A 13,980-nucleotide genomic window follows, 5' to 3' on the forward strand; every position below is an offset into this window, starting at 1 on the left:
GGGCTATCGCCAAGGGGAAACAAAAGAAGAAATCACAAAGGTAAAGGAGGTCAAATAAAAAACTCCAGTACCTTCCAACAACAAGGAAACATACAAACCCCCAACCTTTCCTAATGATTAACATCATCAACTGGAATTTTTTTAGGGGTATGATCTCCAAAGGTGCTAGTGAAAGATTAGCTAAACTAATCAGAATTCATAAAGCTAGTATGTTCATCCTTCAAGAACCTTTTCTCTCCTCTGATAAGTTGGAAGAATACAGAAGATATCTAGGCTTTGCCCATGCTATCTCCAATAACTGTAGCAAATTGTGGTGCTTTTGGAACAATGGCCTGGAATGTGAAACCATCGACAATAGCAGACAACAGATCACCTTCAAGATCAAGGAAGATGATTATACCTACTGGATCACAGCAGTCTATGCAAGGAACATTGCAGTAAAAAGAAGGAAACTATGGAACAAGCTGAGAAACATGAGCACCAGAGTTAATGGACCATGGTCAATCCTTGGCGACTTCAACATCATTATGGCCCCAGAGGAAAAGAAGGGTGGAACTCCTCATGTTCTTAGCAAGAGCGCAGACTTCATTAGCTACATGGATGACTGTGGAATGACTGACCTTGGCTACACAGGGAATCCCTTCACATGGTGCAATGGTAGCAGGGGTAGAAGAAGAATTAGCACTAGACTGGACAGGCTTCTATTNTCAAAACAGAAAATCACGGCAAATAGAGGACAAGATCATAGAGGCAGTCCAAAAGGAAGGGAAAATACAAACTATGAGCAGACCTAAAGAAGTTACAACAGACAAAGGAAAGAAATACAGTCTCAACAGGAAGGAAAAACTAAAGAACAGGAAAGTAGTAGTGCTAATTCAAACAACCAGATTATGTCTCCTTTTACTGCAGACACAGCTTGCATTCAAAGTAAAGGAGGAAAAATCACTATTGACATGGGGACTCTTGTGCATCTTCAAGGGGAGCTGAACAACAAACATGGTCCGGACATAGACAACAACTCAATCTATGAATCAGGAGAGGACATGGACAGCAACCACTCTCAAGAGGCCTCCACAGATGATGAGATAACTGAAAACTCTAGAGGTGAAAGTGAGGATGATGAAGATGAACAAGTAGCAGACAGCTTACTTGAAGCCTTTGCTCCCTCTCCAAAACAATTTGATGATCCTGTGGCAAAAGAAACTGAGGAAGTTATACAAAAACAAGGGCTATCGCCAAGGGGAAACAAAAGAAGAAATCACAAAGGTAAAGGAGGTCAAATAAAAAACTCCAGTACCTTCCAACAACAAGGAAACATACAAACCCCCAACCTTTCCTAATGATTAACATCATCAACTGGAATATTAGGGGTATGATCTCCAAAGGTGCTAGTGAAAGATTAGCTAAACTAATCAGAATTCATAAAGCTAGTATGGTCATCCTTCAAGAACCTTTTCTCTCCTCTGATAAGTTGGAAGAATACAGAAGATATCTAGGCTTTGACCATGCTATCTCCAATAACTGTAGCAAATTGTGGTGCTTTTGGAACAATGGCCTGGAATGTGAAACCATCGACAATAGCAGACAACAGATCACCTTCAAGATCAAGGAAGATGATTATACCTACTGGATCACAGCAGTCTATGCAAGGAACAGTGCAGTAAAAAGAAGGAAACTATGGAACAAGCTGAGAAACATGAGCAACAGAGTTAATGGACCATGGTCAATCCTTGGCGACTTCAACATCATTATGGCCCCAGAGGAAAAGAAGGGTGGAACTCCTCATGTTCTTAGCAAGAGCGCAGACTTCATTAGCTGCATGGATGACTGTGGAATGACTGACCTTGGCTACACAGGGAATCCCTTCACATGGTGCAATGGTAGCAGGGGTAGAAGAAGAATTAGCACTAGACTGGACAGGGTTCTTATAAACGAGGATTGGGCAGGAAAATTCCAAATCAACAGAGTTGACCACCATGCTAAATCAGGGTCGGATCATAGTCTCATCACCTTTAAATTTGGAAATGAGAACCATGAAGCTATCAAATACTTCAGGTTCCTTAATTTCTGGACTAAGCAGAGTGACTACAACTCCTTGGTTGAAAACACCTGGAACAAGGAGGTACAGGGTAACGATCAATGGATTCTACAACAAAAACTGAAAGCTGTAGCCAGATGCCTTAGCAATTGGTCCAAAGAGTCTATTGGAGATGTCTTCACCTCAGTCAAACTATCAGAACTGGAGATGTGTAGATTAGAGCATGAATATGAGGCTAATAATAATGATGTCAATAGGCAAAACTCTATAAGGCTCAAGCTGAATACACCAGATGGCTTAAGATGCAAGAATCTATCCTCAAGCAGAAAGACAGAATTAAATGGGCTGAAGAAGGTGACTCCAACTCCAAATATTTTCATAGTGTGATTAAGGAGAAAAGGAGGAGAGCACACATCTACAGAATTAAGGATGACCAAGGAGTATGGATGGAGGGCAATGAAGCTATTGCAAAAGCTGCAATAGATCACTTCAGCAACTTATTCACCCATAAGCATAGTGATAATAACCTGTCTATACTGGATTGCATTGACCCTATGATCACAGAGGAAGACAACCACTACCTGAATCAGATCCCTGAAGAAGAAGAGATCAAAAAAGCAGTCTTCTCAATTGATCTCAACAGCTCTGCAGGCCCGGATGGTTTCAATGGCCACTTCTACCAAGCATCATGGGACATTATCAAAAGGGAGGTTTGCAAGTTTGTTCAAAATTTCTTTAATGGATATAACCTATCTAGATTCTACACCCACACGAACCTAGTTCTTATCCCTAAAGTAACCTCCCCCTCATCCCTATCACAACTAAGGCCTATTAGCCTGTGTAATGTTTCCAACAAGATCATCTCTAAAATTATCAGTGCTAGGATTGCTAACATCCTTCCTAACTTAATTTCTGATAATCAGTCTGGTTTTGTTAAAGGTAGACTAATAACTGAAAACATCCTTCTTGCCCAGGAGCTGGTACATGGGATCAAGAAGACTAACAAAGGAGGAAACATAGTCATTAAGCTTGACATCTCCAAAGCCTACGACAAGCTATCTTGGAGTTTCCTCACAGCTGTGCTAAGGAAAATGAATTTCTCCGAAATCATCATTGACTCCATTCACAGGCTGATTTCTGAGAATTGGTATTCCATTTTAATCAATGGCACAAGACATGGCTTCTTCAAGTCAACAAGAGGATTGAAACAGGGAGACCCTCTTTCACCCTCCCTATTTATTCTAGCTGCTGAGGCATTATCTAGGGCCCTTAACAGACTCAATGAGAACAACCAGTTTATTGGTTTCTCTATGAATCCCAAAGGGCCCAAGATAAATCACCTAAGCTATGCGGATGATCTAATTCTTTTTTCTTCTGGTGACAGGAAATCAGTGAAGCTGCTAATGGAAATCCTAGAGGACTACCAGGATGCATCTGGACAAGAGATCAACAAAGACAAAAGTTTTTTCCTAAAGTACACCCATTGGGACAACAGGCACAACAAAAGAATCATCAGAAGAATCCGGAAATGGACAGGCTTCAAGCATATGCAATTCCCATTCACATACCTCGGATGCCCCATATATATAGGTAGAAAGAAGATATGCTACTTCGCTGACCTAGCCACAAAAGTTCAAAACAAGGCGGGAGGTTGGCAAGGGAAACTCCTATCATCTGGTGGTAAAGCTATTATCATCAAACACATTCTGCAATCCCAAACTTTATATCTACTTGCAGCCATGGAACCTCTTAAGGCCATTATCAAGCAGATTGAAATGTACTTGGCAAACTTCTTTTGGGGGGAAAAAGAAGGTAAGAAAAGCTATCATTGGTTGTTCCTGGGAAAACATGAGTTATCCAACTGAAGAGGGAGGAGTTGGCTTCAAAAAGCTCCAAGACATTTGCAACTCATTTGCAGCAAAAAGGTGGTGGAGATTCAGGGTAGAAAACAATTTATGGACTCGATTCCTTCGAGCTAAGTACTGCCAAAGATCCAACCCAATCTCCAAAAAGCTAGACCCCAAGGATTCTAACTCTTGGAGGAGTCTATTGGGAGCTAGAAACAAAGTGGATCTCAACATTCAATGGAAAATCAACAAGGGAAATAGTCTATTTTGGTGGGATAGATGGTTACCCTCAGGTACCATCAAAACAATGGTCAATCCCCCATCAAAACCAGGAAACACTAATATCAGTACTTTCCTCAACTACCACGGATGGAACATCGAGCTCCTACAGGACACTGTTCCTCAGGAAGTTGTTAATGAGGTTAAACGCATCAACATCGGGCAGAATCATTTGCAGGATCAAGCCGTGTGGACCCCAATCCCCAAGGAACATTCTCCTGTTCATCTGCTTACCAGCTTCTCAGGAAAAGAAAAGAGAAATCCCCGCTCCTATCCAAAAACTGGAACAAGCACATACCGTTTAAAATCTCCTTCATAGTATGGAGAATTTTGAAAGGCAGACTTCCTCTTGATGATATTGTTCTAAAATTTGGTACTAATATAATCTCTAGATGTTGTTGTTGCAGGGTTCCAGAAGAAGAATCTATAAACCATGTTTTTGCAAATAGCAGTACAGCAAGGAGGGTATGGAATTCTATGTCTACCCCATTAGGATTCCAGACGACGGGCAGAAACATCCCAAGCATATTAATCCAATGGTGGAACACACATCCTAAAAACAATGTCCACAAGTTCCTACTTCAAATCACCCCAACCATCATATGCTGGGAGTTATGGAAGGCCAGGTGCGGTAAGAAATATGGTAAGAAGAATATTTCTATTCATAGAATTTGCCAACAGGTCCTTTTTCAGGTTAAAGTCTCCATGGGCCATAAGTACAGTCAGATGGACTGGAACTGGACGTGGGGCACTGTTTGTAGGGTGGCGGAGGAATACAAAACAAGATTGAAAAGTGTGATGGTCCTCTGGGAACCCCCAGATGCTAATCAATGGAAAATCAACACTGATGGAAGTTTCATAGCAAATTCAGGCAAAGCAGGAGCAGGAGGTGTTGTTAGGAAAAGAAATGGCAGTATGGTAATGGCCTTCTCATCACCAGTCCATTTCATGACTAACAATTACCCGGAAGTGCAAGCAGCCCTGTTTGGTATCCTCTGGTGTTGTGAACATAACTGCCAAGATTTAATTGTAGAACTAGACTCTCTTCTAGTTGTCAACATGATTCTAGGAACTTACAGCACACCTTGGAGACTCAAAGAAGATGTCACTCGGATCCAACAGAAGGTGCAACAACATAACATCAAGATTAACATTGTTATAGGGAAGGGAACGAAGTGGCCGATGCTCTAGCCAAGCATGCTACTACTATCACGCAACAGGCCATCTTCCTCAACGAAAATGATCTTCCTATTCAAGCCAGGAAAGCCATCCGTATGGATAGGCAACAGGTCCCAAATTTCAGAATTAGGCCAAGGAAACATGCAGGATGGTTCTTCGAACCACCTTAATTGTTAAGAAAGAGCTACTGCTAATCTGAACTGAATCTTGTCAAAGTAGCTCTTTATAATATCTTAGGCCTAGCCATCAACAATTTTAGATTTTAGTTCCTCCGAGGTTTTGGTTTATGTCCCCCTCCTTTGTACTATTTTGCTTAATGAATAAACAAGGTAGGGGTCAATACCAAACCCCCCAGCACCACGGGGGATGAAAACCTGGGTGTTTGGTTTAATAAAAAAAAAAAGAATAAGAAGATTTGTTAAAAAGATAAAAACTAACATAACGCCAAAGTTACACAATGCTGATTTAGTAACATTAATAATCTTGAATCTATAACTAAGAAAATATTTAAGAATTTAAAAGAGAGAGTGAAGTGGTTAACAAGAGTTAATAATACTAATGATTATACAACATAAAAATCCAAAGTAAAATATCAGATGAATCTTTTACCATTTGAAAATAGAGTTCTTATTTGATATATACAGAGAGAATATTTTCTAAAATTATGCACCTATGAATATAGGGTACCCTAAGACTAATACCATATTAATAGTACGAAATCCTTTAACGAAATATTGTTTACTTTTTTTACCTTTTAGAAATAAATTTCAGATTAGACAAAATAGTCATTTTAATTATTTTCCGAATAGTTAAAACTTTGAAATCAAGTAAATTTTGTTTATCTAAACAATCATTTTTAAACTAAACAGAAAGTCTTAATTTTAGGACTCCAAATGGACTAGGATTTACATTAATAATATTTTCCATTTAAAAGGCAAAAGAGTAATACTACCTAGAAAGGAATTAAATCCCCATATGCACGACAAAAGAAGGCCTAAATATATATTGCTTGACACAAAGTTCATCCAGTTATCTATAAGACCTGGTATGCTACGTCTATACCATAAACTTATAGAAAATTTTTAAAAATTGACTATTAAGCTCTTTAAAGTAAAGTTTACATTAAATGAAAAATTATAACATTATTTTTTGAGTAATATCTTAGAACTTTGAAACCAATTAAAATTTTAGTTCTTATCCGTATTGAACAATGTAAAATTCCTAATATAGGGATCCAAAATCGATAAAAATTTAATCTTATAAGTTATTTCTTATTTGAGCTGTATAACATAACTATAATATTTCATACTAATTTTTTTTACTCTTTCGCACTTTGGGAACAACTTAGTTTAATTTATCAAATTTTACGTATTTGAACTATGTAGGAAGTTTGAATATTTAAGATTTTTAAATTAATAAACTGCATACAGAGTATACGCGCAAAGCACGTACCCTAAAACTAGTTTACATTAAAAAAAAAAAGGTAAACAAAAATAAACTAGCAGGAATAATTTTGAGAGAATTGATCTATTTGTTAAATTAAAGTACAAACAGTCAGCATCCTTTCGTATCGCTACGAGTATGCTGAAAGTTACATTTTTTTTAATTCTGCAATTAGCTCATTCAGTTGCACAGTTTTTATATCTAATACTAATATTTAGTTGAATGCATATTTACATTTCTTGAAAAAACATGTTATAGGAATCGTGTTACATTGATGGGTAAAAAGAACATTTTGGTCTGTCAATATTTTACCAAGTATTACAATTCGAATAGATAATAGATAGAATAATAGAATAGATGGAAAAATGACACTGTATAGCCGTTGTAAAAATAATAGCCGAATAAATGTATAAAATTTGTATATTTTTGTATATAGATACATTTTGTATGTTATATACAAAAATTATACAAGTTTTATACACTTTTACGGCTACCAGATGTAAATAGTTTCTGTCGCGGGCTAAAAGTGATAATACCCCATAATAGATATAGATAGATCGATAATATAGAAGATAAATTTGGAGATGAACTGAATATACTCTGACTGCTATTATATGTTGTATGGATGATTACAGTGAAATTTCTGTATGACCAATCAATTAAATTTGCTCCTCTGCGCGATTGCAAACATCGGCATGCAAGCCGCATTACACACAATAGTGACATACTTTCTGCCTCTACTTCTTCATATTACACATTAACATGTATTTTTCAGTAGGATATGAGTCGCCAAAACCCTCAATGTAACCATGATATATACTGTCAATACAAGAAGAAATTGGATTCTGGTGACAGCAGTAATGTGAAAAGCAAGAAATGTATTATGTCATACCTACCAGGACTATGGAAGCTTGTTGCAGTTTGCTGGAACCCAACCAATCTGTTGTTTCTCGTTGTCGTAGATCACCATTTTGTCTACCATCGAAATATCTGCATACATAAATCAAGAAAATGAAACAAAAGTTATGATGTGGAGAAGGAACTTTGAACTTTGATAATGTATGATGAATCCTATATTTTTTAAAAGGGGACAACTATTTTTCAACACTAAGATTGAACCAGAGGCGGATTCAGGATTTGAGGTTTATGGGTTCCTACCGTAATTTCAAATTAATATGCAATAATAACTGAGTTCACAGTTAGATATTTACAAATATTTAGTGAATTTTTTAATATAAATACAGGGTCTATGCAAGAGTTACTGGGTTCCCGGGAACCCATATTCAATGCTCTAGGTCCGCCCCGGGGTTGAACAGTATAAAAAGATGTCTCGTTCTCTCATACCTCCAATGATATTATAATTTCCTAATCCAACCTCGCTACCATCCAATATGCCTAAGCATATATTGCCATGCTCCTGAGAGGAAACGAATATCAGTAGTTATACTTTTCAACTGCAATATAAGCCTCATGGAGCAATTTAAGAAGGTACTTACAGTTTGAATAAGATAGGCCTCGGGTGGCAGTTGAAGCTGAACATTTTTAGCTTTTGTGAAACTAAGAGTTAATGGCTTGAAGAAGCTCTTGGCATCATGAATGGATTTGAAGCTTTTGGAGCCTTTCCAGCAGACAGGTAAGCTTTTGTCGTCCACTGCATCGGTCAGCTGCTTTGTATTTACGTCTTTCTTAATCTGAAATCAGCAGTATCATAAGCCCCAGTGTGAAAGGCAAACACATTTAGGATTGAGTTTTTCTATCTTACCGACGACACCAGAATTTTGTAGGCTTTAGAATTAAAGTAACTGTAAGTACTTCCGCTGTCAAAAATTATTGGTATACCCTTAATTCCAGTTGCCTGCCCACTGAATAGGAGATCTGCTGGTCCCAAAGAATAGTGTTTCCTGAAATCATAGTAATTTAATTCACATCTTGCTCACGAAGTGCAAATTTCCAAATACAAAAACCAACTACAGACAGAACATACTCTGAAGATGCACGCACAATAGGTGTCCAAATAATCCCAGAAGACGGGAGGACATCGTCTCCAAAGAAAAGAAAACCTCCGCCTTGCCCGCTTAAACAGTGACCTACTACATTCCGGATAAGACCCAAGCTACTCAGCTGTGATAGAACGCTTGATTTTCCATTTCCTAGACCAAGAATTCCATCGGTAAACGGTGCACGAGTAGAGGCTGGCACTTCTTGATCGTACCCGCAACTGCAGAAGCGGAATCAAGCTCATGAATCAGAACCATAGCAATTTCAGTACTGGAATAAAGTTGAAGAAACAGCATTTGGTTTATTGGTTAACAAATTTAAAGGTGTACTCTAGAAGTTTCTTACCCAAACACTAGAGGAGGTGCAACGGTGCTACCATTGGTGAATCTTAGTGGAAATGCATCTTTGACCAGAACTCCCATCGACGAACCATGATCTGCATACTCAACCTCATAGTCGCATTGCTCGTCAGGGGTGTGACAGTGATTGTTTGCAGCCAAGTGAAGGGACGCACATACAGGATCCTTACACTTGACAATATTTTTATTCGGTTTGTACAGACTGTGAGGAGCCTGCAATGGTATAGATATATGCAGAAATTAGGAAAGATACTGGTTACCACTTGCATAACAATCAAATATTAAAACAACACAACAATTAATGACACTTAGGATGCGGTCTTTCCCCGAACCCTGCGTGAACGCGGGATGCTTTGTGCACCAGGCTGCCCTTTTTTTTGTTTTCCAGTATAACTTAAAAGAGCTAAGTTTACAGAAGGAAAAAAGAAGAGTTACTGACCGGAGTGCATTTGGCACAAGGTGCATCACACTGGAGCCAAGTGAGATCACTACCAGTGTCTATATCAAGAAAGTAAGGTTTGGGGGGTTGGCCAACATTGAGTGTAACCTGATAATACCTGCACATGAAACGAATAATTCGGGTTTAAGAGAGAGATAGAACAGGAAACCAATCCTGCAGTTTACCAAATTTCAGACATGAATATAAAATGAAATTCAAACTTAGAAACTAACAACAGATATTCTCTTGGTGAACAAAAGTTTCATCTCCACAATATCCAAACCCGTATAAAAGTAGTTGGTTGATCTAAGTAAGAATGAACAAAGTTGCGCCAATAACTTAATAGGATCACGGCAAAACAACAACTATAATTCGTATACATCTTTCAGGAGCTTCAAGCTCTCATTCCCTAGGGCCTAGCCTAATCCCCCTTCCTCCCCTTTCTATCCCTCATTCAAATTCTTCTTCACTTTCTCCAAAACTCTAAAATAATCATGTCGGGAAAATGGTCAATAAAGTTACTGGGCTAAGTGAGCCCAAAGATACTCCTAATACAGTGTGAAACTGTCAGCTTTGGTCGAAGCCCGTAATGGTTCTCCCCGAAAGCCCTCAAACCATTAAGAGTATCCCTACACCTTGTATGTATAGTTTCACAATCTTTACAACTACTAATGTGGGATAACGAAATGAAAGAGAAGGATACAGCTACTCCCAGTGGAATCAGAGGACATGGCGATAACAAAGCTCTTTATGATACCATGGTTTGACTACCATCAACTAGTTATAGCTTCAGCAGTATAAACAGTACTATACAAATCTCCATTGTATGACTACCATCAAAGTTTAGATTAAAGACTTAAAGTACATAAAACTAGGAAATGTACAACAAATTTCAAGGAAATTAAAAATGCCGAAAAATTACAAGACTATCAAAGTCAAAGAATATGATGAAAAACCCGTACCAACAATCTAAGCATAACACATGGCAAAAATTTCAGTAATAAAGACCAATAGAGAAAACTTGTTACACGCAAACGCAAAGATCATAAAATTCCTAGAAATCAAATAACAAAACCTTTAAAGAATTTGCAAAATTTTCAATTAACCCCAGAAAAAAGAAAAACAGCAGACAACAATTAGTAATCCAAGAACATCATAAAGTAAAATTCAATTGAAAAAGTAGCGGAAAAATACCCTTTAGGATACACATTTCCAGCTAGAGGAAAAACAAGAGACGAACCAAATTTGGACTGTTTCTTCCAAGAGGGACGAGGCAGACTAAAGGCAGAAAAACATCCCTTAAACGACTGAGATAGAAGTAGACAGTACAACACCAATAGCACCCAAAAAGGTAATTTCCATTTTCCTTTCATGATTGATTGATTGATTATAGGACGGGGAAAAAACAAGAAAGATCAGACAAAGTTTGATTCTGACTAGAGAGAAAGACTTGAGTAGGAGGCTGAACTGAACACCGTCCTCGTGGTGGGTACTTTTGAGTTTTAGCGAATGAGAAATAAGCAGACTGCGTCAATTGCACATTGTAGGAAAAAACAGGGAAAAGCTGACTTTGTGAATTGCAACTTCGGCGAACGCGGGGTAACGCGCTGGCTAGAATACCCGATAGAGAAATATCAATAGAGAAAACTTGTTACACGCAAAAGCAAAGATCATAAAATTCCTAGAAATCAAATAACAAAACCTTTAAAGAATTTGCAAAATTTGCAATTAACCCCAGAAAAAAGAAAAACAGCAGACAACAATTAGTAATCCAAGTAGAAAAAGGATCAAAATTGCCCCCACACTAATTGACATTATAATTAAGCCAAATGGCAAGCTAATAAATGTCAATAGTATATTTTAATTTTATTCTATATTTGACTATTTTAGTTAAATACAAATATAATATATATATATATATATATATAATTAAAAGATAATTTTGAATTTATAGATAAAGTTCTAAAATTTTAATTTAAATTAAAAATAAAATTTATTTTTTTTATCATGTTATCATAGTTAATTCAATTAATGATCATATGCAATCATGTTAGGAACTTTTGTTATTTTTTATAATTATTTAAATACTACTTCGCCTCTAGCAAAAAAGAAAAAACTACTCCATATAACTATAAAACTCGTTCACATTTAAAATCCTATAAGTATAGTTCTTTGAAACACTGTAGCTAGATTTGAATAAAACGTAATTCTTGCAAAATAAATATAATATATAGGGTACACGTCTATGTTTATCTAAATAACAAAAAAGAGTTTACAAAACCAAATAAAAATTTACTTACATATATAATAAAGTAAACATACATGCTGGAGAAAGAAATATCACAAAATCAATCAATACTAGAAAACTTTGGCTATACAATTGAAGAGTCAATTTGCATAAATGGACATCAAACAAATAACAAAACTTTGGCTATACAATTGCTATCATTAATTTCAATTTAGCACATTCAAGGAATTGAAGGGTATAGGCTGAAACACCTTCATTTAACTGTAGTCAAGCCAATATTGCAAGGGTATAATATTTTTTTCGTTGAAGAATATTAGTTTTGAATCATTAGATTATGTGAAAGATTTTTTTTTCAAACTCAACAAGAGATAAATTGGTTTCTAATTGATAGTTTCTATAGCAACTTTTAAGTGTAACAAAGAGTATATATAAAGAAAAATTGGTATGACGTGAAATACTTTTTTTAAAATGTAAACAAATTTTTTCGAAAAAACTCTTTACTTTTTTTAATTCAAAGATAATAAAAAGATAAGATATTTTTCAACATTAGTAGGGAGTTTTAAAATTATTATAATAGAAGTTATATCATGGATAAACTTAAAATACTGAAATCTTATGGAATATTTACATAATATCCGGCCATATTTATTGTTTACTTTTAATAGCTAATATAAATAGATTATATACCGACAACACACGATTATACACATATTATATATGGATTATATATAAATAAAAAATTATTTAATTTTTTAATTTAAGTGGTCGAGTGAGCACATACTATTTAGGCTGATTAGATAAAGCCAAAAAAAAAAACGAAATAATTTCAATCAAAGACTAAAAATATAATTAAAGTTCATATGTAGATAATTTTTATTAAAACTCATCCTTTTATAGTGAAATAAATTAATTTTTTGTAACAAAAGAAATAATGACATAAAAAATAAGATAAAAGAAAATAAATATTGAAAAAGATGTTAGAAAGATCTAAAAACGAAAAATAAAAGATGTCACGATCCGGATTTTCCACCCTCGGGGGCGTGATGGCGCCTACTCATAGAAGCTAGGCAAGCCACGAAATGTAGAAATTTTAACTCAATTCATTTTAATCCCTTCTAACACTTTAAATTAATAGATGATCAACATTGAAATAATAGCGGAAGATGAAATCAAGCGGAAGACTTAGTCAAATTAAATACTAAAATCAGTACACAAATGCCAATATATGCCTCTACCCAGAAACCGGTGTCACAATATCCACGGACTGTCTATGAGTGCTACATACAATGTCTGAAAAAGGAAATACAGTCTGTCTCGGACACAAGAGAAAACAGAACATAATAATAGATAAAAGAGAACACCGGGCCTGCTACGCCTGCAGGACTACCTCTGTCACGACCCCAACCCCGGTCGTGATGGCGCCTAATACTATGCTAGGCAAGCCCGACCAATTCCACACTCTCAACCCCTTTCTTTAAAATACAATACCGATTAACGGAATTAAATTACCAACTATTACGAATAGAAGTCTGAAATAAAAGATGAAATGTGCGGAAACCACAATAATAATAATCTCTACAATGGCCCACCGATCCGGTGCCACAAGTCAAGAGCCTCTAGTACATGAGTTCAACAGTCTACTACAGGAATAGTCTAAAATGCGGAAAAAGTAAAGAAAGATAGAGGGAGAAATCGGGTCTGCGGACGTCATGCGGCTACCTCTACAACTCCGGTGAAATTTGAACTACAGGATAGCTCGAACTACACCTCAGGAACACATGGATCTGCACACACGGTGCAAGGAGTAATGTGAGTACTCCGACCCAGTGAGTAATAACAATAAATAATGACTGACAGTATGAAATCGCGTAAAAGCGCTAAGCAGTTCTATATCAAAGCAGTAAGAACATTTAAACAGCAAATAATGAAGAAGTTAAGTGAAATTCCTTAAACCAGTACTCAACTCATATGCTTTCCACAATAACCGAAATCATAAATATACCGCTGTGGCGTGCAACCCGATCCATATGTCGCTGTGGCGCACAGGCCGATCCATAATAAAAGTCGATTGCGCTCACTGGGGGTGTACAGACTCCGAACCAAGCGCTATATTGCTGCGGCGCGCAGCCCGATCCATATATATATATATA

At 36.6% G+C, this 13,980-nt stretch overlaps 1 protein-coding gene across 4 annotated transcripts; it reads right to left on the reverse strand.

The window, feature by feature from the left end:
- Positions 1–1,006: 1,006 nt before the first annotated feature.
- On the reverse strand, positions 1,007–11,205 carry LOC109219305 (aspartic proteinase Asp1). 4 transcript variants are annotated; one of them, XM_019383740.1, is made up of 9 exons: positions 10,777–11,205; positions 9,583–9,700; positions 9,130–9,356; positions 8,771–9,004; positions 8,549–8,687; positions 8,283–8,477; positions 8,131–8,203; positions 7,683–7,776; positions 1,007–1,188 (listed from the first exon to the last, which is right to left on the reverse strand). In XM_019383740.1, the coding sequence occupies exons 1-8, from the start codon at positions 10,953–10,955 to the stop codon at positions 7,688–7,690; spliced, it is 1,254 nt and encodes a 417-aa protein (XP_019239285.1). In that variant the 5' UTR covers positions 10,956–11,205; the 3' UTR covers positions 1,007–1,188; positions 7,683–7,687. The 4 variants fall into 4 exon arrangements, with proteins under 4 accessions (XP_019239285.1, XP_019239284.1, XP_019239283.1 ...); XM_019383739.1 differs by having other exon boundaries at positions 7,679–7,776; XM_019383738.1 differs by lacking the exon at positions 1,007–1,188 and adding an exon at positions 7,364–7,605 and having other exon boundaries at positions 7,679–7,776.
- Positions 11,206–13,980: the final 2,775 nt, after the last annotated feature.

Source organism: Nicotiana attenuata, unplaced genomic scaffold (assembly GCF_001879085.1).
Source record: "Nicotiana attenuata strain UT unplaced genomic scaffold, NIATTr2, whole genome shotgun sequence".
Taxonomy (NCBI): domain Eukaryota; kingdom Viridiplantae; phylum Streptophyta; class Magnoliopsida; order Solanales; family Solanaceae; genus Nicotiana; species Nicotiana attenuata.

Excerpts from the sequence above, each read along its gene's own strand:
- LOC109219305 (XM_019383740.1), bottom strand. The coding sequence starts at position 10,955 with ATGAAAGGAAAATGGAAATTACCTTTTTGGGTGCTATTGGTGTTGTAC. Across the intron at positions 9,357-9,582 it reads CTTGTGCCAAATGCACTCCG|GCTCCTCACAGTCTGTACAA; the intron begins GTCAGTAACTCT and ends ATACCATTGCAG. Across the intron at positions 8,478-8,548 it reads ACAAAATTCTGGTGTCGTCG|ATTAAGAAAGACGTAAATAC; the intron begins GTAAGATAGAAA and ends TGCTGATTTCAG.